At 38.5% G+C, this 25,144-nt stretch overlaps 1 protein-coding gene across 2 annotated transcripts in view; it reads right to left on the bottom strand.

Moving 5' to 3' along the window:
• rho-5 (rhomboid-5) overlaps nt 1–22,972 on the bottom strand; it is a 349,085-nt gene extending 326,113 nt beyond the window's left edge. For both annotated transcript variants that reach the window (XM_089100907.1, XM_089100993.1), the window contains exons 1-2: nt 22,814–22,972; nt 791–2,069 (exon numbers count right to left, since the gene is read on the bottom strand). In XM_089100907.1, coding sequence (XP_088957033.1) covers nt 791–2,028 — 1,238 coding nt within the window. In that variant the 5' untranslated portion in view covers nt 2,029–2,069; nt 22,814–22,972. The remainder of the gene's footprint in view (nt 1–790; nt 2,070–22,813) is intronic.
• Between the last annotated feature and the right edge of the window lie 2,172 nt (nt 22,973–25,144).

Raw genomic sequence — 25,144 nt, 5'->3', positions numbered from 1 at the left:
GAAAGTTTCAGGGTTTTTCAATTACATTTAAGGTTAACTTGATGTGTGTGAACATTGCTGGGAGTGCTCATTAGGAATTGTCTTAACCAAAAGGTGAAACCTGGTATAATTCTATTTGTATAAGGAAGTAAAAAATGAAATTATTTTTAATTGGGAAGGCGAAGTCTAATAAAATTCACAGTTTGTAAGTATCTTACGCATGTGTGCGCTGTTTCTATTGAGTGGTTAATAATTTATAAGTATCACTTAACCAGCTCATGCATATTCGTTCTCAAGTGCCTATGAAGATATGATTTTTTTTTGCTTTTACTTTTTTTCTGTTTTGCTCTAAATTGAAATCCCTATTTACCAGACCTCCCATTATAACAGAGAACGTCCAAGGTCATGGAAGTTTTTATTCAGTTCTTTTTTTACTGATTAACTGACAGTATTTTAAATAGTAGGCTGTACGAAAAGTGTGGTTCAATCCCGCTTTCTTGGGCTATACTAAGGAAAAGGTTGAGAAGGCTTAGGTACCTTCTTAGGATGAAGGATGACAGATTGCCAAAGATTGTCCTTTTCGGCTAACCGTCTAGGACTAAACAAAAAGTAATTCGTCCCCAGTTTAGGTGGGAGGATCTCGTAAGGAACGATTTAAGGGAAATAGGATCCTTCAGGGAGGGTGTAAAGAGGCAGGCTTTGTACAGATTCGGTTGGAGAAGGAACGTGCGTAACTGCGCTGTGGTGAGTTGTTAGTTGTAGTAATAATTCTTTATCTAAATCACATATGAAAATAAGCAAAAGAATTTACCTTGGTAATGAGCTATAAACTGACGATGTTTCAGTTCGTCGTTGAATTGGTAAAAGGGATTGTTTTGAGCTCAGCATATTTTCACTACGTAATGTCTGAGATCCTCCAACCTCACTACCACTACTTGAATTACTAGAAGAGGGTTGGTTTTGATAAGGAAGAACTTCGAGTGCACTTTTTGTAGGAATATTTTGGATGCCAGCGGACCAGTCACTATTTATTTTTGTTGTATGTGTTCCACCACAATGAGGACAACCTTCCACATGTGCATATACGGATGGGTTTGTAGGGTCATCTTGTCTAACAACACTCATTGCAGCTAATAAACAAGGGCAAGGGGTTCGTGTGGCAGTTGTAGCTTTTGCTGCAACGTAAGTGTCGCTAGCTTTTGAGACCTTTGCAGTTTCTGGCTCAGAATACAGACGTAGCCTATCACGCTGATTCTGAGAGTGGAGTGGAGCGTGTTCTGAATTCCCATAAGTATTCCTCTCTGGGTATTTTCCAAATGGGGAACGCAGGGAACCATCTTGTAATCGTAGTTTTGCTGGATCGCTGTATATTTTTTCTTGGGCGTTGTAGTCCAGAAGTGCATGGTCAATTTTTGGTCTATCATACATGTTTCTTCTATGGGACCGACTAATTGTGCCGTATGCATGCACTGGAGTCAAATGATGGTTGATATCCTCCACTTGAAACCTTGGATGCAGAATATCATCCAAAGAGTTTCGGCTGCTATGTAACGAGTTCACTTTCGCAGTTCCTAGTCGCATTCGTTGTCCACACGTACATTTTCTATCATCTGAAAAAGAAGAAAGTCGGTCATTCTTACTTCTTTCTCCCCTTACTTTCGGACTCCATATAGGATCATTCCCAAAGCCTTCAGGAGGATCAAGCTGGTGGTCTACATCACCAGTTAGATTCCGAGACATATTTGGTCGGTAGTTCCAGACTGGGTCACATAGGTCTGAAGCGTCTCTTACTGAGAAAGATGTTCTTTGCCATCCAGAATAGTTCTCGATAGTTGGTTCAGGTGACGGGACGTATGATGTTGTAAAAACTTCATTTTCTGGACGATTAACAAGCTCTAAGCCGACAGGAGGTGGCAAGACACTAGAGGCCGAAGTAGTGTGAGAAATAGGAGAAGAAGAGTAGTTCAAAGTGCTTCCTCTCTCGGACGAAAACCTGCGGTCTTTTCGTCCTCTCCAGAGTTTGTTGTCTACCCGGTCGGGCTCGCTCATTTTTTTGAACAAACTGCATTACGTGACTTTATGAAAGCAACCTAGAAGAGATAGACACTATGAGAATGAAATAAAAAATATATGATAGTTATTGTTGGCTATAGAAACTATAGAATCTCTTTTGGCCGAGATAGGCAGAATTAAAATTATATTTTACTGCAGTGTTTTTGTTTCTTATGTTGCGGTCAGGGGGGGGGGAGGGGCACAATGACGATAAATCAATTATGCTGAAAAGAAGCTGTTATAAAGGAATATGGGAGTTTATCGGTGGGTGACTAGGGACTTACAAGGTGGTTGCTATATTTACTCTGCTGAGGTTGAATGAAGAACAAATAGCAGAGCGCTATTTGCCACCTTTAAAAAAAAAAACACAAAAAGGCAAGACTCAGTATTAGGTTAACGTCTAAAAAGAACTGAAATTATGCTTCTTAATCATTGCTTTTACGTTCTCAAAACAATGCTTCGAGAATGACTCTACTCCTGGAAAACTCCACTCTTCAATATTATTTCTCAGGGAGGGAGATGAAGAAGTCTGAAGTCAGAAGAAGATTATAATGTTTATTTTCTAAAGGACAAATCTTATTCTTTGCAGATGCCCACCTATTACCTTCCTCTTCCATGCAGTAAGGGATAGAAATGTAATCATATATGTTACACTCAAATTATTCCTTAAGTAAGAGAAGGGCTATCAGCCCGAAGCCCCTATTTTACGGATTAAGTTCAAATACATTTTTCAGAATGAAGGCAGGTTAGGGTATTGATACTCCCCCCTCATATTTATATAAAAAAAACTCTCACTGAAAGTTAGAAAATGTGGATCTGTAAATAGTCCCCTTAATGAGACTTAAGGTCACCCTTTCACCTACAGAAAGATCAACTGAGCCCCCCGTAATAGTTTTTGCTTACTTATACATTACTGTACATGAATGATTGAAACCTCGAATTAACCTGTCCAGTCAGATAAATCTTATCGATATTTGTGCGCAAGAATCTTTTATTTGGCATGGACTGAATATACAGAAAAAATCGTCAGTTTGATGTGGCAGTATCACATTTTTTACTTAACAAGGGCACCAAAACTTTCAGTTTCTGCTAGTTTTTTGAAAAATACCAAATTTCGTATTTTTGACGATCGGAGCTTGAAAACGAAATGACTTACGTAATCAGAACCATCACGAAAGGTAAATTGTAGTGAAGTAGGCTATATAACTTTTTTAATCAAAATTCCTATTTTTAGAGTGCCTGTTACAAATGGTGTGGATCGCTCTTTACTGATCAAGAATTTCAATTTACTTAAAGTAAAATTTACAATCAAAGACAAATAATGAAAAGAAATAATTTTTCCTAAAAAAAAGTTTGGTCGTTTAAGTTCTAGACATGAAGTTCGACTATCCTCGTATCAATTTACTGTTAAATTCATACGTGTCTCTAACTCTAGAGAACAAGTCACTGATTTCAAACTTAGGTACGCCTAGACCCCGGCGCCGCACCGATGAGGGAAGACCGGCGGCAGCGGGGCCAAAAACAGCACGCCGTGCCACGCCGCCGGTAAGATGTTGGCGGCGCGCCACCGCTAAGATGTCAGCGGCGTGCCGCCGTCGTGATCAATGTTGACCGCAAACATTAATGTTTTCATCAGTCTTTCTCAAATCACAGCTTAAATTTACAACAGATTCGAGCCTATTCATAAGTTCGAAAATTCACAAGTCGCTGGCTGGAAACTGGTCTTCTTCGTTATTCATCAAGAGAAGTAGAAATGTGCTAGAAAAGAAATGGCTGTGGCGTTTCAGAACCCTTGCATAATACGAGTAGTTGAAGTACCCATTAGTTATGTTTTCTTAACATATATAATTATAAAATTAGTAGTTTTTTCATCGAGCAATACTGTCTACAAAACTTCAAATACCGTATCACAAAATTCGTCAGTTATATGGGTAAAAACTTAGATTGTAACTTGAACTTAGAAGCTTAATTTTTTTATAATGACCTTTGCCTATATCTGTTTTGTCACCTTTAAAACAGTTGAAATGGGCGAATTTGATATTGATTGTTTTTTTTATCTCTTTTAGATTCTTAAAAAGACTTAGTGTATTAAAAATTGGTTTTTAATTACAATTTAAAAAAAAATGCATTTTAAAGTTTTTTGGCTTTTTTATAGAATATGTGTCATGTAGGCTGAGGCGGAGCTGCTGCTTTTTTATTACTTTTGGCTGCTCTTTTGGATATTATTCGTTTTTTTCTTTTGGGGATTCATTCCAAATAATAAATTGATAAATACCTAATGTCAGTCAAATTATAAACTGCATCTAAAAGGAGTAAATTTATCAAATTGAAAAATACATGATGAACACTTCACATGACAATACTTCAATTACAATGAAACAAAAAACACTTAATGGTTTATTCGGTATGAAGAAAAATTAAATGCCAGCTATTTTCTGGTAAAAAATTAAAACTCCTCCGTTTTAAATGTAATTAATTGAAATAATATGCAGACTGAAGTAGCTCCAGGAATATGTTGAGAGTTTCATCCTAGTTCATCGCTTTTAATCCAAACAAAATGTTAGGACAATTAGTATCAGTTATTAAGTTTAAGCTTTGATTTCCAAATGCTCACAAAAATTACCAAATTTAAGAAAGTCGCAACAATAAGTCGCCTGTGATTTCCATGGAAATCTCCAAAGAGTTTCTTTTTAAAATAGCTTTCAAGCGTAGTTAGGGGTATTTAGCCTTTTTTGCTTTTCTTCAAAGCTTTGAAAAAAGTGTTGTAATATTACAAACGTTACATCTGTTAATGGTTTTGGTCATCATTTGTGGGGTGATCGAATTTTTCAAACAACTGTAGAGACTTAAGAACGTTGCAAAATTTAGTACCCTGAGGTCATAAGACTGTCAAAGACTCTTCCTTGAACCTCCCAAATTGAAAGCTTTTATTAAGACCTGGCCTTTTAATGTAACTTGGGCACTGGACCAAGGGCGGCATTGTCACTCGAGCGCAACGTTAGGTAGGGATGTCGATATAACTTTCGTCACACCAATTCGTTTTAGTGTGAATCTGCCTGGTACTTATGAATGAATGTTTTCAAATTAAACCCGTTTCATCAATAAGAAAAAAAACGGATTGGACGCATATGTCCCTTTCCCTTTGGACGATAAAACCATGCAAGTGCTGTATCAAGTATAACTAACAAAAATCTTGATAATTTTTGTCAACTATTCAACTCTTTGGAACCCATGCTTTCAATGAAAAAATCAATGTAATATCACTTAAATATTTTAGCTCCCTATGCACATCCCTTTCTGGATACTGCCTTAGTAGGATATCGTCTTTGCTTTATATAAAAAAAAAGTAATTAACTTATTGGTACCCCTGCTTTAAAAAAAAGTCGAGGTATTATCATTTAAATATGATAGCGCACTACCCCCCCCCCCAGGCCGTATCCAGGGGGGAGGGGTTACCCGGTTTGCCCCCCCCCCTGAAATTTTTGACCGAGTCGAAAATAAGAGTAGAGGAGGGGGTACCAGCCGTGTCACGCACCCCTGCTGCCACCTACAACTTTTTTTGCATCCCAAATAAGGGCATAGCCTCCCTAGGGAGAATGATTACGTAATGGGGTCAATGACCTCTTTTTCCAAGGTTAATTTATTTGATGTTTCTATGTGTAATAGCTCCGGGGCGAAGGTTGCACATGCGCATTGAATTCTAACGGGAACAATGTTATTGATCTGGCACTCGAGGGGGAAGTGAATTTCCGAGAACTTGATTGCGTAATCGAAGGGGAAGTGGATTTCCGAGAACTTGATTTACATAATCGCTAGGGGAAATTATTGATTCACGAAGGGGAGAATTAAGAAACATTAAGGCTTCTTTAATCTTAGGTCTGAGGAAGGGGGGAATTAAGAAACAAACATGGCTTCATTGTTGTTTGGTTAGCTTAACCTGAGAAATAGCACCTGTGAACTTGATTTACATAATCGCTAGGGGAAATTATTGATTCACGAAGGGGAGAATTAAGAAACATTAAGGCTTCTTTAATCTTAGGTCTGAGGGATAAACATTCTTTAGGAAAGAGAGAAAAATTAATATTCTATTTTTAAATAGGGCTTCATTGATCTTTAGTGTCAGGAATCATAATTGACATCACAGGTTATCTTGGAATTATGCGGGAGTCTAAAGAGATAGAAATTCTATTTTTAAATACGGCTTCACGGAGCTTTAAGTCGGAGAGATAAATTGATATTCTAACGAAACCCTAATAGTTTAGCTAGGAAAATTTATGAGATGAAGAGATTAACGTAGGAAAGGGTTTCCTAGAACTTTGGAATGCGTTAGCGCAGAGATGTCAAACAAAAGGAACACGCTGAAATTACGTTTAGGGATTATTTGGGTGAAACCGTTTTATCCATTTTATGGGATTATTTTGACGAAACAGTTTGAGCCATTTGAAAGAAGATTTTAAGAAAGGTTTTAGAAGAGAATTTGAGGGTGAAACTCTGTGGTCGTTATAATACACAAGTTCCATTTGAACAGTGTTGTGAGGTCCTCTACCCCAACCCCACAGGGTTCCGATCCCCCACCCCAACCCCGAAGGAAGCCCCCCGGTACTCAAAGGTCCCCCAAGCTCCCAAAGAGCCCCAATCCCCCAAACGCCCTCCTCAGACCCTCAAAGGCACTCCTCTGGTCCTCAAAGGGCCCCTGGACCCCAAAGGGCCCCCGGACCACAGAGGCCCTCCCCCGGTCCTCAATGGTCCCCCGGGCTCCCAAAGAGCCACCGGCGCCCCCAAAGGCCCACCCAGACCCCCAAAGGCCATCCCCGGGCTCCCCAAAGGACCATCGAGCTCCCAAAGGACCAACGGGGTCCCAAAGGCCCTACACCGGCCCCAAAGGTCTCCCAAGGTCCCATAGAGCCCCAGCCCCAAACGCCCTCCTCGGACCCTCAAAGGACATCCCCGGGCCCCCCCCAAAGGCCCATCGAGCTCCCAAAGGACCAACGGGTCCCAAAGGCCCTCCACCGGTCCCCAAATGTCCTCCAGGCACCCAAAGGCCCTCCCTGTGCCACAAAGGCCCCCCAAGCTCCCAAAGGACCACCGGTGCCCCCAAAGGGCCACCCAGAACCCCAAAGGACACCCCCGGGCCCCCCAAAGGCCCAGCGAGCTCCCAAAGGACCAACGGACCCCCAAAGGCCCGCCCCCGGCCCCCAAATATCCCTCCGGACCCCCAAAGGCCCTCCCTGTGCCCCAAAGGCCCACCGGTCCCCAAATGTCCCTCCGGACCCCCAAAGGGCCTCCCTGTGCCCCCCCCCCGGGGCCCCGTCTTTCGTTGGTGGGTGTTGTCTGTAACCTATGATTTGGGATGTGTAGTTTGCTACTTCAGGCTTTTCTGTGCTAAGGTTTCCTAGTATTTCCTAGGTGAATGTTGTCTGAAACCCATAGTTTGGGATGTGTAGTTTGCTATTTTTTACTTTTCTGAGCTAGGTTTCTTAGTCTTTCGTTGGTGTATGTTGACTGAAACCGATGATTTGGGATATGTAGTTTGCTAATTTTGTCTTTTCTGAGATTGATTTCTTAGTCTTTATTATGTGTTTGTTGTCTGAAACCTATGATTTGGGATTGGTTGATTTCTATTTTTGACTTTTCTGATCTTGATTTCTTAGACTTTCCTAGGTGTTTGTTGTCTTAAACCTATAGTTTGGGATGACTAGTTTGCTATTTTTGACTTGTCTGAGCTATGTTTCTTAGCCGTTCATAGGTGAGTGTTGTCTGAAACCTAGGATTTGGGATATGTAATTTGCTACGTCCGACTTTTCATAACCGGTTTTCTTAGTCTTTCGTATGTGTGTGGTGTCTGAAACCTATGATTTAGGATGTGTGGGTTTCTATTTTCTGACATTTCTGAACTGGATTTCTTAGCCATTCATTGGTGTGTGTTGACTGAAACCTATGATTTGGGATGGTTAATTTTCTATTTTTGACTTTCCTGAGCTTGATTTCTTAGCCATTCGTAGGTGTGTGTTGACTGAAACCAATGATTTGGGAGGTGTAGTTTGCTTTCTGGACTTTTCAGATCTAGGATTCTTAGTCACTCATAGGTGTTTGTTGTCTGAAACTTCGAGTTTGGGATGAGTAGTTGGCTATTTCAGACTTTTCTGAGCTAAGCTTTCTTAGTATTTCGTAGGTGAATGCTGTCTGAAACCTATAGTTTGGGGTATGTAAATTACTATTTCAGGCTTTTTTGAGTTGGATTTCTTAGTCTTTCATAGGCGTGTGGTGTCTGAAACCTAGGATTTGGGATGTGTAATTTGCTATTTTTGACTTTTCTGAGCTGGATTTCTTAGCCTTTCATAGGTATGTGCTGTCAGAACATTATGATTTGTGATGTGTAGTTTGCTATTTCAGGCTTTTCAGAGCAAAGGTTTTCTAGTATTTCGTAGGTGAATATTGCCTGAAACCAATAGTTTGGTATGTGTAGTTTGCTATTTTGACTTTTCCGAGCTAGGTTTCTTAGTCTTTCGTTGGTGTGTGTTGACTGAAACCTATGATTTGGGATATGTAGTTTGCTATTTATGACTTTTCTGAGCTGGATTTATTAGACTTTCATAGGTGTGTTTTGTATGAAAAATAGGATTTGTTATTTTTGGATTTATACTTTTGAGTTTTCTTATATTGATTTCTTAGCCTTTCATATGTGTTTGTTGTCTGAAAGCTATAGTTTGGGATGACTAGTTTGCTATTTTTGACTTTTCTGAGCTAGGTTTCTTAGTCTTTCTTTGGTGTGTGTTGTCTGAAACCTATGATTTGGGATATGTAATTTGCTATTTTTGACCTTTCATAACCGGATTTCTTAGTCTTTCATAGGTGTGTGGTGTCTGAAAGCTATGATTTGGGATGTGTGGGTTGCTATTTTTTTAATGTTCTGAGCATGATTTCTTATACATTCGTAGTTTTGTTTTGACTGAATCCTATGTTTTGGGATGTTTAATTTGATATTTCCGACTTTTCTGTGCTAGATTTCTTAGCCTTTCATAGGTGTTTCCTTTCATAAAATTATGATTTGGGAGATATAGTTTTCTTTTTGGACTTTTCAGAGCTAGGATTCTTAGTCACTCATAGGTGTTTGTTGTCTGAAACTTCGAGTTTGTGATGAGTACTTTGCTATTTCAGAATTTTCTAAGCTAAGGTTTCTTAGTATTTTGTAGGTAAATGCTGTCTGAAACTTATGATATGGGATATATAAATTACTATTTCGGGCTTATCTGAGTGGGATTTCTTAGTCTTTCGTAGGTGTGTGTTGTCTGAAACATATGATGTGGGATGGCTGGTTTGCTACTGTTGACTTTTCTGAGCTGAATTTCATAGCCTTTCATAGGTGTTTGTTGTCTGAAACCTATAGTTTGGAATGACTAGTTTGCTATTTTTGACTTTTCTGAGCTAGGTTTCTTAGCCGTTCATAGGTGAATGTTGTCTGAAACTTATGATTTGGGATATGTTAATTACTATTTCGGGCTTTACGAAGATAGATTTCTTAGTCTATAATATGTCTGTTATGTCTGAAAAATATGATTTGTGATGGATGGATTGCTACTTTTGACTTTTCTGAGCTGGATTTCTTAGCCTTTCATAGGTGTTTGTTGTCTAAAACCTATAGTTTGGGATGACTAGTTTTCTATTTTTGACTTTTCTGAGCTAGATTTCTTAGCCTTTCATAGGTGTGTCCTTTCAGAAACCTATGATTTGGGTTATGTAGTTTGCTATTTTTGACTTTTCTGGGCTGGATTTATTAGCCTTTCATAGGTGTGTGTTGACTGAAACCTATGATTGAGATGAGTGGTTTGCTATTTTTGTCTTTTCTGAGCTAGTTTTCTTCACACAAAAAATTACACACACACACACACACACACACGAACACTTACACACACACACACACACGTAAAAAAATACACACCAAAAAGCTAAGACAAACACAAACATACACACACACACCCACAAAACTTACACACGCACGCAAAAACTTACACCCACAAGCACAAACTTACATGCAAACAAAACCTTACATGTACACAAAAACTTACACACACACTAAAACTTACACACACTCACTCAAACTTACACACACACACAAAAACTTACACACACACATGAACACTAAAGCACACACACACACAAAAACACACAAAAAACTAAACACAAAACAATTACACCTTCACAATAATACTTACATTCACATAAAAAATTACATTCACACAAAAACTTACACACACACAAAAACTTACACGCACACACAAAAACACACACACACACACGAAAACTAACACACACAAACGAAAAATTACACACACACACACACAAAAAAATACACAAAAACAAAAGATAACTTAAACACACAAACACACACTGACACATACACACTCACAACCCAAAACTAACACGCACACAAAAACTTACACACACACACACAAAAAAACTTAAACATCCACACGAAAACTTACACATGCACACAAAAACTAACACACACAAAAAATTACACACACACACACACACACACACACAAACACACACACACACACACAAACACACACACACACACAAACAAAAACAAACAAACAAAAAAAAAACTACACACAAACACAAACACACACACACACACACACACACACGAAAACTTAAACACACATCTAAAAACTCACACACACACAAAAACTTACACACACACACACACACACAAAAACTTACAAATTCAGATTAAAACTTAAATGCACACAAAAACTAACATTCACACACAAAAATACACGCACACACACACACACACACACACACACAAAACACACACACACACATACACACACGAAAACAAACAAACACACTCCAAAACAAGCACACACACAAAAACTTACACACACACACACACCAAACAAAAACTTACACACAACAAAAACTCACACACACATGCACAAAAACTTACAAACACACACACACACACACACACAAACTTACACACACAAAGACTACAAATCACACACACTCGAAAAAACTTAAAAACAAAAACAATTACACACACACACACACACACACACAAACACACACACACAGACACACACAAAAAACTTACACACCCACACAAACACACACACAAACATACAAACACACACACAAAAACTTACACCCACACACAAAAGCTTAGACACACAAAAACTTACACACACACACAAAAACTTACACCCACATTCAAAAACTTACATTCACACAAAAACTTAAATGCACACAAAAACATACACACACACAAACAATTACACACACACACAAAAACTTACACACACACACACAAAAACATACACACACACAAAAACTTACACACACACACACACTTACACATTCACATTAAAACTTACATGCACACAAACACTTACACACACACACACACACACGTCAATAATAACACACACAAAAGCTTAGACACACAAACACTAACTCACACACACACACAAAAACGTACACCCACACGCAAAAACTTACATGCACACAAAGTTTTTGTGTGCATGTAAGTTTTTGTGTTCATGTTAGTTTTTGCATGTGGGTGTTAGTTTTTGTGTGTATGTGTAAGTTTGTTTGTATCGATTCTTGTTTTTGTGTGTGTAAGTTTTTGTGTGTGTGTTTGTAAGTTTGTGTGTGTGTTTGTGTTTGTGTTTTATTTTTTTGTGTTTTTCTGTGTGTGTGTGTTTGTGTGTGTGTGTGTGTGTGTGTGTGTAAGTTTTTGTGTGTGTAAGTGTTGTCGTGTTGGTGTTAGTGTGTGTGAGCGTGTTTTTTAGTGTGTGTGTGTTGTTGATTTTTTGTGTGTGTTTGTTTTTGTGTTTTCATGTTTGTGTGTATGTGTGTGTGAGTTTTTTTGTGTGTTCATGTGTATGTTTTTTTGTACGTTTGTGTGTGTGTGTGTATGTGTGTGTGTGCAAGTTTTGGAGTGTGTATGTAAGTTTTCGTGTGTGTGTGTGTGTGTGTGTGTGTGTGTGTGTGTGTGTGTGTGTGTGTAAGTTTTTGTGTGCATGTAAGTTTTTGTGTGCATGTAAGTTTTCATGTGCATGTGTAAGTTTGTGTGTGTGTGTGTGTGTGTGTGTTTGTGTGAGTTTTTGTGTGTGTGTGTGAGTTTTAGTGTGTGTGTGTGTGTGTGTGTCATGTGTGCGTGCGTGTGTGTGAGTGTGTGTGTGTGTGTGAGTGTGTGTGTGTGGGTGAGAGTCATTTTTTGTGTGAGTGAAATTGTTTGTGTTTGTTATTTTGATTGTATGCTAATTTGTTTGTGTGTTGGTTTGTGTGTTTTTGTTTGTGTTTCGTTTTGTTTGTTTTTTTTTTTTTTTTTGTGTTTCTGTGTTTGTTTGTTTTTGTTTGTGTGGGGGTTTGTGGGTGTGGGGGGTGGAGGGTGTTTGTTTTGGATGGGGGTTGTGTGTGTTTTGTGTTGTTTTGGGTGTGTATTTCTGTTTGTTTGTGTGTGTGTAAGTTTGGTCTCGCATTTTAGTTATCATGTGCATTTATGTTGTCGCTTTATTTTGTTAGTTTTGTGTGTGTGTGTGTATGTTCATGTTTTATTGTGCATGTAAGATTTGGAATTTGTTTTTGTAAGAGTCCGTGTGTGTGTGTGTGTAAGTGTTAATTTGTTTGAGTGTCAGTTTTTGTGTGTGTGTGTGTGTAAGTTTTCTTGTGTGTGTGTGTAAGTTTTCGTGTGTGTGTGTTAGTTGTTGTGTGTGCGTGTAAGATTTTGTGTGTGTGTAAGTTTTTGTGTGCATGTAAGATTTTATGTGCATGTAAGTTTTAGTGTGCATGTGTAAGTTTTTTGTGTGTATGTGTGTGTTTGTGTGTGTGTGTGTGAATAAGTGTTAGTGTGTGTGTGTAAGTTTTTGTGTGTATGTGTAAGTTTTTGAGTGTGTGTGTAAGTTTTTGTGTGTGTGTAAGTTTTTGTGTACATGTTAGTTTTTGTGTGAATGTATGTTTTTGCGTGTGTATGTTAGTTTTTGAGTGTGGGTGTTAGTTTTTGTGTGTGTGTGTGTTTTTTTGTGGGTGTTTCTTTTCTTTTTTGTGTTTTTTTGTTTTCGTGTGTGTGTGTGTATTTTTTCGTGTGTGTGTGTGTGTGTGTGTGTAAGTTTTTGTGTGAAGAAAACTAGCTCAGAAAAGACAAAAATAGCAAACCACTCATCTCAATCATAGGTTTCAGTCAACACACACCTATGAAAGGCTAATAAATCCAGCCCAGAAAAGTCAAAAATAGCAAACTACATAATCCAAATCATAGGTTTCTGAAAGGACACACCTATGAAAGGCTAAGAAATCTAGCTCAGAAAAGTCAAAAATAGCAAACTAGTCATCCCAAACTATAGGTTTCACACAACAAACACCTATGAAAGGCTAAGAAATCCAGCTCAGACAAGTCAACAGTAGCAATCCACCCATACCAAATCATATGTTTCAGAGATCACACACCAACGAAAGACTAAGAAATCTATCATAGAAAAGCCCTAAATATTAATTTACATATCCCAAATCATGTGTTTCAGACTAAACTCACCTAAGAAAAGCTAAGCAAAACATAGAAAATAATACTCTTAAAAATAAAACTATTAATCCCAAACTATATGTTTCAGAAAACAAACACCTATGAAAGGCTAAGAAATTCAGCTCAGAAAAGTCAAAAGTAGCAATCCACTCATCCCAAATCAAAGGTTTCAGACAACACACACCAATGAAAGACTAAGAAATCCAACTCAGAAAAGCCCGAAATAGTAATGTATATATCCCAAATCATAAGTTTCAGACAGCATTCACCTACGAAATACTAAGAAACCTTAGCTTAGAAAAGTCTGAAATAGCCAAGTACTCATCCCAAACTCGAAGTATCAGACAACAAACACCTATGAGTGACTAAGAATCCTAGCTCTGAAAAGTCCAAAAAGCAAACTATATCTCCCAAATCATAATTTTCTGAAAGGACACACCTATGAAAGGCTAAGAAATCTAGCTCAGAAAAGTCAAAAATAGCAAATTAACAATCCCAAAACATAGGTTTCAGTCAACACACACCTACGAATGGCTAAGAAATCCTGCTCAGAAAATTCAAAAAATAGCAACCCACACATCCCAAATCATCGGTTTCAGACACCACACACCAATGAAAGACTAAGAAATCCTGTTATGAAAGGTCAAAAATAGCAAAGTACATATCCCAAATCATAGGTTTCAGAAAACACTCACCTATGAACGGCTAAGAAACCTAGCTCATAAAATTCACAAATACCAAACTACTCAGCCCAAACGAGATGTTTCAGACATCAACCATCTATAAAAGGCAAATAAATCCAGCTCAGGAAAGTAAAAAGTAGAAATCAACACAACCCAAATAAAAGGTTTCATTCAAAACACTCCACTGAAAGACTAAGAAATCAAGCTCAGACAAGTCAAAAATAGAAAACTACATATCCCAAATCATAGGTTTAAGTCAACACACACCAACGAAAGACTAAGAAACCTAGCTCAGAAAAGTCAAAATATCAAACTACTCACCCCAAACTATTGGTTTCAGACAACATTCACCTACGAAATACTAGAAAATCTTAGCTCAGAAAAGTCTGAAATAGCAAACTACACATCCCAAATCGTAATGTTCTGACAACACATACCTATGAAAGGCTAAGAAACCTAGCTCAGAAAAGTCGAAAATAGCAAATTAACCATCCCAAATCATAGGTTTCAGACACCCCACGCCTATGAAAGACTAAGAAATCCAACTCAGAAAAACCCGAAATAGTAATTTACATATCCCAAACTATAGGTTTCAGACAGCATTCACCTACTAAATACTAAGAAACCTTAGCTCAGAAAAGTCTGAAATAGCAAACTAGTCATCCCAAACTCGAGGTTTCAGACAATAAACACCTATGAGTGACTAAGAATCCTAGCTCTGAAAAGTCCAAAAATCAAACTACACCTCGCAAATCATAGGCTTCAGTCAACACACACCTACGAATGGCTAAGAAATCCAGCTCAGACAAGTCAAAAAAAGAAAATTAACCATCCCAAATCGTAGGTTTCAGTCAACACACACCTACTAATGGATAAGAAATCCAGCTCATAAATTTCAGAAAATAGCAACCCACACATCCTAAATCATAGGTTTAAGACACCACACACCTACGAAAGACTAAGAAATCCGGGTATGAAAAGTCGGAAATAGAAAATTGCATATCCCAAATCCTAGGTTTCAGACAACACTCACCTATGAACGGCTAAGAAACCTAGCTCAGAAAAGTCAAAAATAGCAAACTAGTCATCCCAAACTATAGCTTTCAGACAACAAACACCTATGAAAGGCTAAGAAATCCAGCTCAGAAAAGTCAAAAGTAGCAATCCACCCATCCCAAATCATAGGTTTCAGACAACACACACCTATGAAAGACTAAGAAATCCAGCTCAGAAAAGTCAAAAATAGCAAACTACATACCCCAAATCATCGGTTTCAGTCAACATACACCAACGAAAGACTAAGAAACCTAGCTCAGAAAAGTCAAAAATAGCAAACTACACATCCCAAACTATTGGTTTCAGACAACATTCACCTAGGAAATACTAGGAAACCTTAGCTCAGAAAAGCCTGAAGTAGCAAACTACACATCCCAAATCATAGGTTTCAGACAACACACATCAACGAAAGACGGGTGCACGGGGGGCACAGGGAGGGCCTTTGGGGGTCCGGAGGGACATTTGGGGACCGGTGGGCCTTTGGGGCACAGGGAGGGCCTTTGGGGGTCCGGAGGGACATTTGGGGGCCGGGGGCGGGCCTTTGGGGGTCCGTTGGTCCTTTGGGAGCTCGATGTGCCTTTGGGGGGCCCGGGGGTGTCCTTGGGGGGTCTGGGTGGGCCTTGGGGGGCGCCGGGGGGCCTTGGGGAGCGGGGGGGGCCTTGGGGGCACAGGGAGGGCCTTTGGGTGCCTGGGGGACATTTGGGGACCGGTGGAGGGCCTTTGGGACCCGTTGGTCCTTTGGGAGCTCGATGGGCCTTTGGGGGGGGGGCCCGAGGATGTCCTTTGAGGGTCCGAGGAGGGCGTTTGGGGGCTGGGGCTCTATGGGACCTTGGGAGACCTTTGGGGCCGATGTAGGGCCTTTGGGACCCCGTTGGTCCTTTGGGAGCTCGATGGTCCTTTGGGGAGCCCGGGGATGGCCTTTGGGGGTCTGGGTGGGCCTTTGGGGGCGCCGGTGGCTCTTTGGGCGCCGGGGGGCCCATGGAGGCCGGGGGAGAGGGCCTCGGTGGTCCGGGGGGGCCCTGTGGGGGTCCGGGGGGCCCGGTGAGGAACAGAGGAGGGCCTGTGAGGGTCTGAGGAGGGCGGGTGAGGGGCTGGGACTCTTTGGGAGCTTGGGGGGCCTTTGAGTACCGGGGGCTTCCTTCGGGGTTGGGGTGGGGGATCGGAACCCTTTGGGGTTGGGGTAGAGGACCTCACAACACTGTTCACATGGAACTTGTGTATTATAACGACCACAGAGTTTCACCCTCAAATTCTCTTCTAAAACCTTTCTTAAAATCTTCTTTCAAATGGCTCAAACTGTTTCGCCAAAATAATCCCGTAAAATGGATAAAACGGTTTCACCCAAATAATCCCTAAACGTAATTTCAGCGTGTTCCTTTTGTTTGGCATCTCTGCGCTAACGCATTTCAAATTTCTAGGAAACCCTTTCCTACGTTAATCTCTTCATCTCATAAATTTTCCTAGCTAAACTATTAGGGTTTCGTTAGAATATCAATTTATCTCTCCGACTTAAAGCTCCGTGAAGCCGTATTTAAAAATAGAATTTCTATCTCTTTAGACTCCCGCATAATTCCAAGATAACATGTGATGTCAATTATGATTCCTGACACTACAGATCAATGAAGCCCTATTTAAAAATAAAATATTAATTTTTTTCTCTGTCCTAAAGAATGTTTATCCCTCAGATCTAAGATTAAAGAAGCCTTAATGTTTCTTAATTCTCCCCTTCGTGAATCAATAATTTCCCCTAGCGATTATGTAAATCTAGTTCACAGGTGCTATTTCTCAGGTTAAGCTAACCAAACAACAATGAAGCCATGTTTGTTTCTTAATTCCCCCTTCCTCAGACCTAAGATTAAAGAAGCCTTAATGTTTCTTAATTCTCCCCTTCGTGAATCAATAATTTCCCCTAGCGATTATGTAAATCAAGTTCTCGGAAATCCACTTCCCCTTCGATTATGCAATCAAGTTCTCGGAAATTCACTTCCCCCTCGAGTCCCAGATCAATAACATTGTTCTCGTTAGAATTCAATGCGCTTGTGCAACCTTCGCCCCGGAGCTATTACACATAGAAACATCAAATAAATCGACCTTGGAAAAAGAGGTCATTGACCCCATTACGTAATCATTCTCCCTAGGGAGGCTATGCCCTTATTTGGGATGCAAAAAAAGTTGTAGGTGGCAGCAGGGGTGCGTGACACGGCTGGTACCCCCTCCTCTACTAATAAGTCAAAAATTAGTAAAACCTAGGTAAAAATCAGTAAAATTAGTCAAAAACTGAGTCAAAAATTAGTAACCCCCCCCCCCGAAAAAAAAAATCCTGGATCCGCCCTTGCCCCCCCCCCCTCTGGATACCACCTTGATAAAATACCGTCTCTGCTTTAAATTAAAAAAAAAATTGGGATCCCTGCTTTCAATAAAAAAGTTTCGAGATATTATCATTTAAATGTAATACCCCCCTACCTCCCCCCCGCCTCTGGATACCACCTTGATAGGATACCGTCTCAACTTTCATTAGAAAAATAAGTTACTTAATAATTAACTAGGTCACTATATGGTTCAAACAAACACGCAAAATAACGTTAAACAGCTTAGTGTTCCTTGAAAAAAATTGAGGGTATGAGTAAAGGGATACAAAGACAACAACAAAAATGTGGAAATTGTTCAGATATACCTCAAATTATTGGAAAACTAAGTCATAGATTCGCCGCGACATTCAATAGGATCCAATGAATCTATTAAAAGGGAGCACACACAAAAGTCAATTTATGCCAGTAGTCTACGAGAAATTCCAAAATACACAAGACGATGAACAAGCTCTAAATGGGGGCCTTAGGTCTATCAAAATATTTCTATGGTTTCCCAGGAAATTTAATATCATTTTCTTCTGTCTCCGATTTAGATGAAAAAATGAGTTATCCTTTTGGCTTCCCTGCTTTCAATAAAAAAAATAAGGTATTCTCACTTAAACATGATAGCCCCATATCCCCCCCCTATAGGCAATAATTTATAATTTATTTTTGAGTCATATTTCTGAGGTAACTTCCGAACAATTGAGTATTAAAAATTCAGGCGTTCTGAAATTGAGTATTAAACATTAAGAAAATCTTATCTAAAAACAGCAAAAAAAACAAAAATCTGCAAACTTAAAATTCAGCTGTAGAAAAAATCTGTCGGCTGTCAATTTCAAAATCCAACTGAAGGCTGAAGATGTATAATAGTGAATTTGTTATTTAATTCTATTCAACTTGAAAATTAAATTCTTGAATACGAGCGTTGTTAGGAATACCGATTGGGAAACTACGTTCGGAATAATTTAAACTCATTTCATCAAGACTATACTGTTTTTTGTCAGCATATGAAGAACTGTGTATATTGCAATATTTGCAAGTGAATATTGTATCTGTTTTGTTTTTATGCAAGTAAAAAAACAGACGAAACTTAACGAACAAGAAAGCAGTGAAGAATTATGGTATGCAAAGTAATCTTTAGCAAGAAAAGTCAGAGGTGATAAATAGATAGGGGTGTCACCGTGATTGCGTGATTTTCGAGGAACTAAATCGTTTTTCAGGGTGACGCACATGTTTTTGGGGAAATGCTCGAAAAATCAGCGATAGTGGAAGCCCTGCTTGATTTCTAATCAGGAAAATAGAAATTCTAAACCACACAAGAAGGAAAAACTCCAACTTTGCGGTTGACACAACGAAGAATTGCCGCAAAATTAATTTAAACTCGACCGAACGCCACCGCCTCCGTCGACGGTGGCGCATCTTTGGCCCTCTGGCGGCGTTACGACACTCCGGCGGCGTTCGACCGGGCCTCGCGTCGGCGGCGTTCGGTCGATCCGCCGGCGCGGCGCCGAGGTCTAGGTACGCCAATGGTGCAAAATCAAGCTCATTTAGTTCATTGGAATAGCACCAGCCTCTTAATTTCGAGATCAAGGGTTTGGATTTGGCATTAGGCTTTTCTGTCGATGAAAAGTAAAATGAGGAGGATATATTCTTAGTTGAGCAAAAGTTATGTTTGCATAATAAACAAAAAAGTTAAATTAGAGCATTTTACGCAGAATTATGGATACAAATTTGATTAGAGGCGCGGGGGGAGGGGTTAAATACTATCTCTTCTCGATAAGTATTTCCTGAGTTACAGTTTTGTTGAGGCTACCTTGTTTTTTCTCACGACTTGGGGATCGAGTTAGTAGTTTTTTTTAATGTGGGAGGGCAAGGTGACTTCAAACTTGCTTTGAGGAGGTGACACCATTTTTATGCCATATTCACTCACAAAAGCGTATGCACTATGCTTTTTTCTTCTTTTTTTGGTGATCGTAAGACAGGAAAGCTGCTAGTTAGTTATAATAATTGTGTAAAAAGGGACGACGAGGAGGATACAGCGGAACTAATAGGAATTAATAAGCATGAGTTTTAATAGTGTCTATTAACTCTGGTGAAACATATACAAATTCATTTCCCTTCTTTGTCACTCTATTTTAAGTGTTTACACAAAGCGCAAAACTTTTGTTTGAGGGGAGGGGGAATATTTTTTCTGCGGAATGTTTTAGACAAAAAATTTCAAAAACGCATCACCATTTTTATTTGCATTTGTAATACATTCTTATGAGTTATGTCTACTACATTTATGTTTGTTACATTTATAATTTTTCTTCCCTTTTTTGGTGGGGGGGGTTAAAACTGGTACCCCCCCCCCCTCCCTTGATACGGCCTTGGGAACATCATAGGTAAAATCAATAATTTATCAGCTTTATCAATTTCCTTAATTGTTTGTTTTAACAAATTCATCCGTTTGACAACTGAAACACCCAAAGCAAAAATATTTATCTTAGAGAAAAACTATTATTCAAAGAAATCTTTCAACTGGGAAATTATTACAAGTGCAAACAGAAACAACTTATAGTGCCGACTTGTAACGGAGTTATTTTTGGCATTAGCTCTCGGTATAAAGCTTGTCATTTCTCTGTAAGACCTGTCATAAAACTTACCGCGTTTTGGATTTAAATATAAGCCCGTCAAAAAATTGGAGGGTACTGGGAGGGGGGTAGCACCAAGAAAGGGATTGTGGGAGGCGAAAAAGGTTCCAGTGACAAAACTATCAGTGGAATGTTTAAATCAGTTTTTCTTTTTTAAGAGACAATATTTTTTCCTATAACTTTCCAAAAACTGACTATACACTAATTACCAATCATAATTATAATCATTAATAAAAATTCTTCAACATGGGAAATTATCATCAATGCTAACAGAAACAACTTGTAATGCCGGGGAGTTATTTTTGCCAAGATTACTGCAGCTTGCGTTTTAAAGCTTGAACTCTTCACTATTCCTGGGAAACACTTTTTGGCTTTAAAACTAAGCGTGCGAAAAATTAGAGGGTAGTGGGGAGATGACACCAAGAAAAAGGATTATAAGAGGTGAAAAAAGGGCTAAGTGACAAAAATTATCAGTGGAATGCTTAAACTAATTTTTTCATTTATAAAGGAGAATATTTTTTTCTTATAATTTCCCAAAAACGGAGTTTTACTAATTATCAATTATAATTATTATAATTAAAAGAGGCCCTTTAGCACGGTAAACACTAACAGAAAAAATCCGGAAATGCCGGCTCATGTCCGATTATTTTTGGCAAGAGTGACTCGCGGTTTGAAGCCTGTATTTGACATTTTTCCAGAAGAACGTTTCCTGGCTTTAAAACTAAGGATGTTGAATTTAAAAGGTAATGAAAATGATATGAATCTTATATAACTTATATAAACCCATATTATTAAGATGATTGAACTGTGTCTTTTACTGTCATAGGCAGGCTAAAAACGTGTGGTGAGACAAAATTTAAAGCCTATTTTAGTGTCAAATTATCCGGGCTTAAGAGGCTTAGGTTGCCGGAGAGAAAAAAATGTATAAAACTGTAAAGAGTTTAAAATTTTGAGATAGGTTTTTATTTAGCGTTTTACCGGCAGAACGTCTTATAATCAGCCAATCAGAAACCTGTTTTTTATGCTGTGTAAAAGAAAAAACATTTTCTCGTAGTTTTTCGGTTGATTTGCTTTACAAATTGTCTGTAAAAACCCAAATTAAACGGAGGTTTAGACCAGGGATGCATAATACTTGAAAAATTACTATGCGTCCTTTCGACAGCTATTGGCCGGATAATATAGGATACCTGACAAAAAACCTTGGTTCAGCCTATATAGATGCTTTAAGTATTTTGTGGTTTGTGATTCAATACTACGGACAACTCGGGAGGCCTGACCCAATCAACACTGGACACAAACCAGATTTAAAGTTTGTGACACCAAAAACCAGTCAAGTAGGTTGGTGACACCGTTTATTTGGTGGGTTCTTGGTGACACCAAGAGCCAGCCAAGTAGATGACGAAGTAGGTCTACTTCGTCACCTAAAGACATGTCCTGTTTTTGTAGTAATTTTAATTTATGAGTATGGCTTTTCTACAAAAAAAATACAGGAGCTTTGGGCTTAACCCCCATGAATATTTAAAAAGATAAAAGATAGGTGTTCTTTGTTATAATGATCATGGTATGCGGTAATTGCTTCAAAAAGACTTCCCTGTGGTTAGAACCTCCCTCCTGAACTAAATTGAACTTATCTAATTTAGACCTAAGCTGTAATAATATGGTATGCAACTGTGTATAAGTCGTTTAAAAACAATATGCATGTAGAACAAAATCTCAAAAACCGAATATTAAGAATCTAACCTGGTTGAAATATATAATTTTCAATGTATAGCGTGAATTGCAATATGCCAAAAACAGTCTATGAGTTTGGCCACCTCAATTATTTAAAGCCTAGTATCTGGTGAATTAATCTGCTCGGATCTTTTAAATGCCAATTCGAAGTCCCTCTTAAACTGTCCTGAAGCTTTTAATTTGCTGAAACTACTACTACTACTACTAACAACTCATCGCAACACCAAGCCGCCTGAGGCTAACACAGCTACGCACGCTCCTCCTCCACCCCAATCGAATCAAAGCCTCCCTTTTTACACCCTCCCACGAAGTTCCCCATTTCCTTTAAATCTTTCTTAATGAGGTCCTCCCACCCCAGACGGGGACGACCTGCTTTCCGTTTAGCCCTAGATGGTTGGCCGTAAAGAACAATCTTCGGCAATCTGTCATCCTTCATCCGTACAACATGCCCTAACCACCTCAACCTTTCTTTCATTATAGACCTAGCAAGCGGTGTTGAACCACATTTTTTGTATAGCCTATTGTTTGAAATACGGTCAGTCAGCCGGGTACCCAGAACAATCCTTAAGCAATTTCTCTGGAAAACATCCAGTAAATCTTCATCCGCCTTTCGGAGCGTCCATGCTTCAGAGCCATATTTGACCACTGTCATCACTGTAGCTTCTAAGATTCTAATCTTGGTTTGCAGACTTATCTTCCTATTCTTCCAGACTTTTTTTAACTGTGAAAAAACACCCTGAGCCTTGGCTATTCTATACATGATTCATATGGCAATCTCCTAACATGAAAAATACTTACACATTGTTTTCCAATATTTTACAGATGAGTATCCATTATAAAGTAAATATTCATTCTATCCAATAAATATACCCACAACACAAAAGATCACACACGGTATCATTAAAATCCACAGAACTCAGAGATAAACTTTCACCACAATCTTGTCAATTTTCTAAGCCTTCGCCTTCATAACGCAAATAGCTAGAACTAGAGAGTGCTAAGAAAAATCAATATTCCCTGCGCTCGATTCCCTGGAAACTTTTGGTTAACATGAGAGTCATCTTTTGGCTCAAGGAGGGAATATTGTGCGCATAAAAGCAGAAAACAGTCTGTGTAAAGGAAATTATCAATTTACGTTTGTCTATCATATTTTACCGGTTAATTCTTTCTCTCTACTATATATATATATATATATATATATATATATATATATATATATATATATATATATATATATATATATATATATATATATATATATATATATATATATATATATATATATATATATATATATATATATATATATATATATATATATATATATATATATATATATATATATATATATATATATATATATATATATATATATATATATATATATATATATATATATATATATATATATATATATATATATATATATATATATATATAGTGTATTACGGTAATCACCTGGCAAAAAAAAAAAAAAAAAAAAAAAAAAAAAAAAAAAAAAAATTAGATAGCCAATTTGTTAAATATAGTTGAAAGGTCGAGCAATTATGGCTTTGAGGATGAACCCCCCCCCCCCCGAATAACACTCAGGGCAAGGGTAGTAAGCTATGCCACGGGTGCAAATAATTTTTTTTATGGAAGGGGTGGTCACATTAACTTCGGAGGGAGTTCAATGGATTGGGAATCAGAAGTTCTAGTGCCCTTGTTAAGAGTCAAAGTAAGTGGAGGGCAACTATACCCCCCTTCCCTCGTGTTCTATTTTCCCAAAATGCATCCGACAGAAATTTTGAGATAGCCATTTATTCAAAAACAGTCCAAATATCACATTACAAGGCCTTTGGGGTTAATACAATCTCCCAGAGTCTGAGGGCAAGGGTTATAAGTTATGCCCAGGGGGCATATATGCTTTTTATGGAAGGGATGGTTGTGTGAACTTTAGAGGAGGCTCATTTGATTGGAAATTTAACGTTCTAGCTCCCTTTTAAGAGTCAAAAGTGAAGGAGGGCAACTAGCCCACCCTCCCCTCTCTGACACTCTCTTTTCCCAAAATGCATCCAATCGAAATTGTGAGATAGCCATTTTGTTCACGATAGTCGAAAGAGCATATAACAATGCCTTCAGTGTGGACACCCCCTGATCATAGGGGCAAGGGTTCTAAGATATTCCCCAGGGCATTAAAGATTTTAGGGAACGGGTGGTCGTTTAAACTTTAGATCGGATGGGTTTCATTGGATTGGAAGTCGGAAGTTTTAATGCCCTTTTTAAGAGTCAAAAGTGATTGGAGGGCAACCAGTTCCTCCCCTAAAATCCTATCATTCCTCAAACTTCATCCGATCAAAATATTAAGAGGGCCATTTTGTTCAGCATTTTTGAAAGGTCTATTAAATATGTCTTTTGGGATGTTAATCTCCCCAGAGTCCTCAGGGCAAGGACTGTAAGTTAGGTAATTCGCTCATTTCTTACATATAGTATACATTATTGAGAAATATATGCATGTTTGAACTCTACTTTCCAGGAAGAGCAAGAGCATTTAGGTGAGCGTTTCAGAGAATTTTGAGGGGGGTGTTGAACTAAACCAAAACACGTTATGTGTATAAGGACTGTCAAAAGGGCGGAATTCAGGAATTACTGGGTATATCCATCCGGAAGTTTCAGGAAATGATAAGGGAGATGATCAAAAAGGCAATATTTGTATGCTACCACTGCTACTAAAACTACCACAACTACTACTGCTACCACTACTACTGCTACTGACATACTACTCCATTTACCATATTTAGGGAAAATTTTAATTAAATCTAAAGATGTTATGCAACTGTACATTGTTATGTGCACGCTACTACCAATACTACTATCACTGCTACATAACTATTACTACATCAAACACTACTTCTATTGCAACTATTTGTAAAGACAATATGTTAATACCACTGCTGATAATAGTACCACTACTATTACTATTAATACTACTACTAGTAATACCAATACTACTACTGTGACCACTACTATTACAACTATGCATAAGGGTTCGAAAATGAAGTTGAAGACTTTGGTGAAATGAAGTTTTGGTGTGCGAATTTGAAACTAAGGGACGTTGAACTGACCAAAAGAAAATATTTGCATCCTAAT

This window comes from Artemia sp. Qi Xiang Cuo, chromosome 1 (assembly GCF_049724085.1).
Source record: "Artemia sp. Qi Xiang Cuo chromosome 1, ASM4972408v1, whole genome shotgun sequence".
Lineage (NCBI taxonomy): Eukaryota > Metazoa > Arthropoda > Branchiopoda > Anostraca > Artemiidae > Artemia > Artemia sp. Qi Xiang Cuo.
The sequence above is the reverse complement of the archived record's forward strand: the minus strand, read 5'-3'. Positions and strand labels throughout refer to the sequence as shown.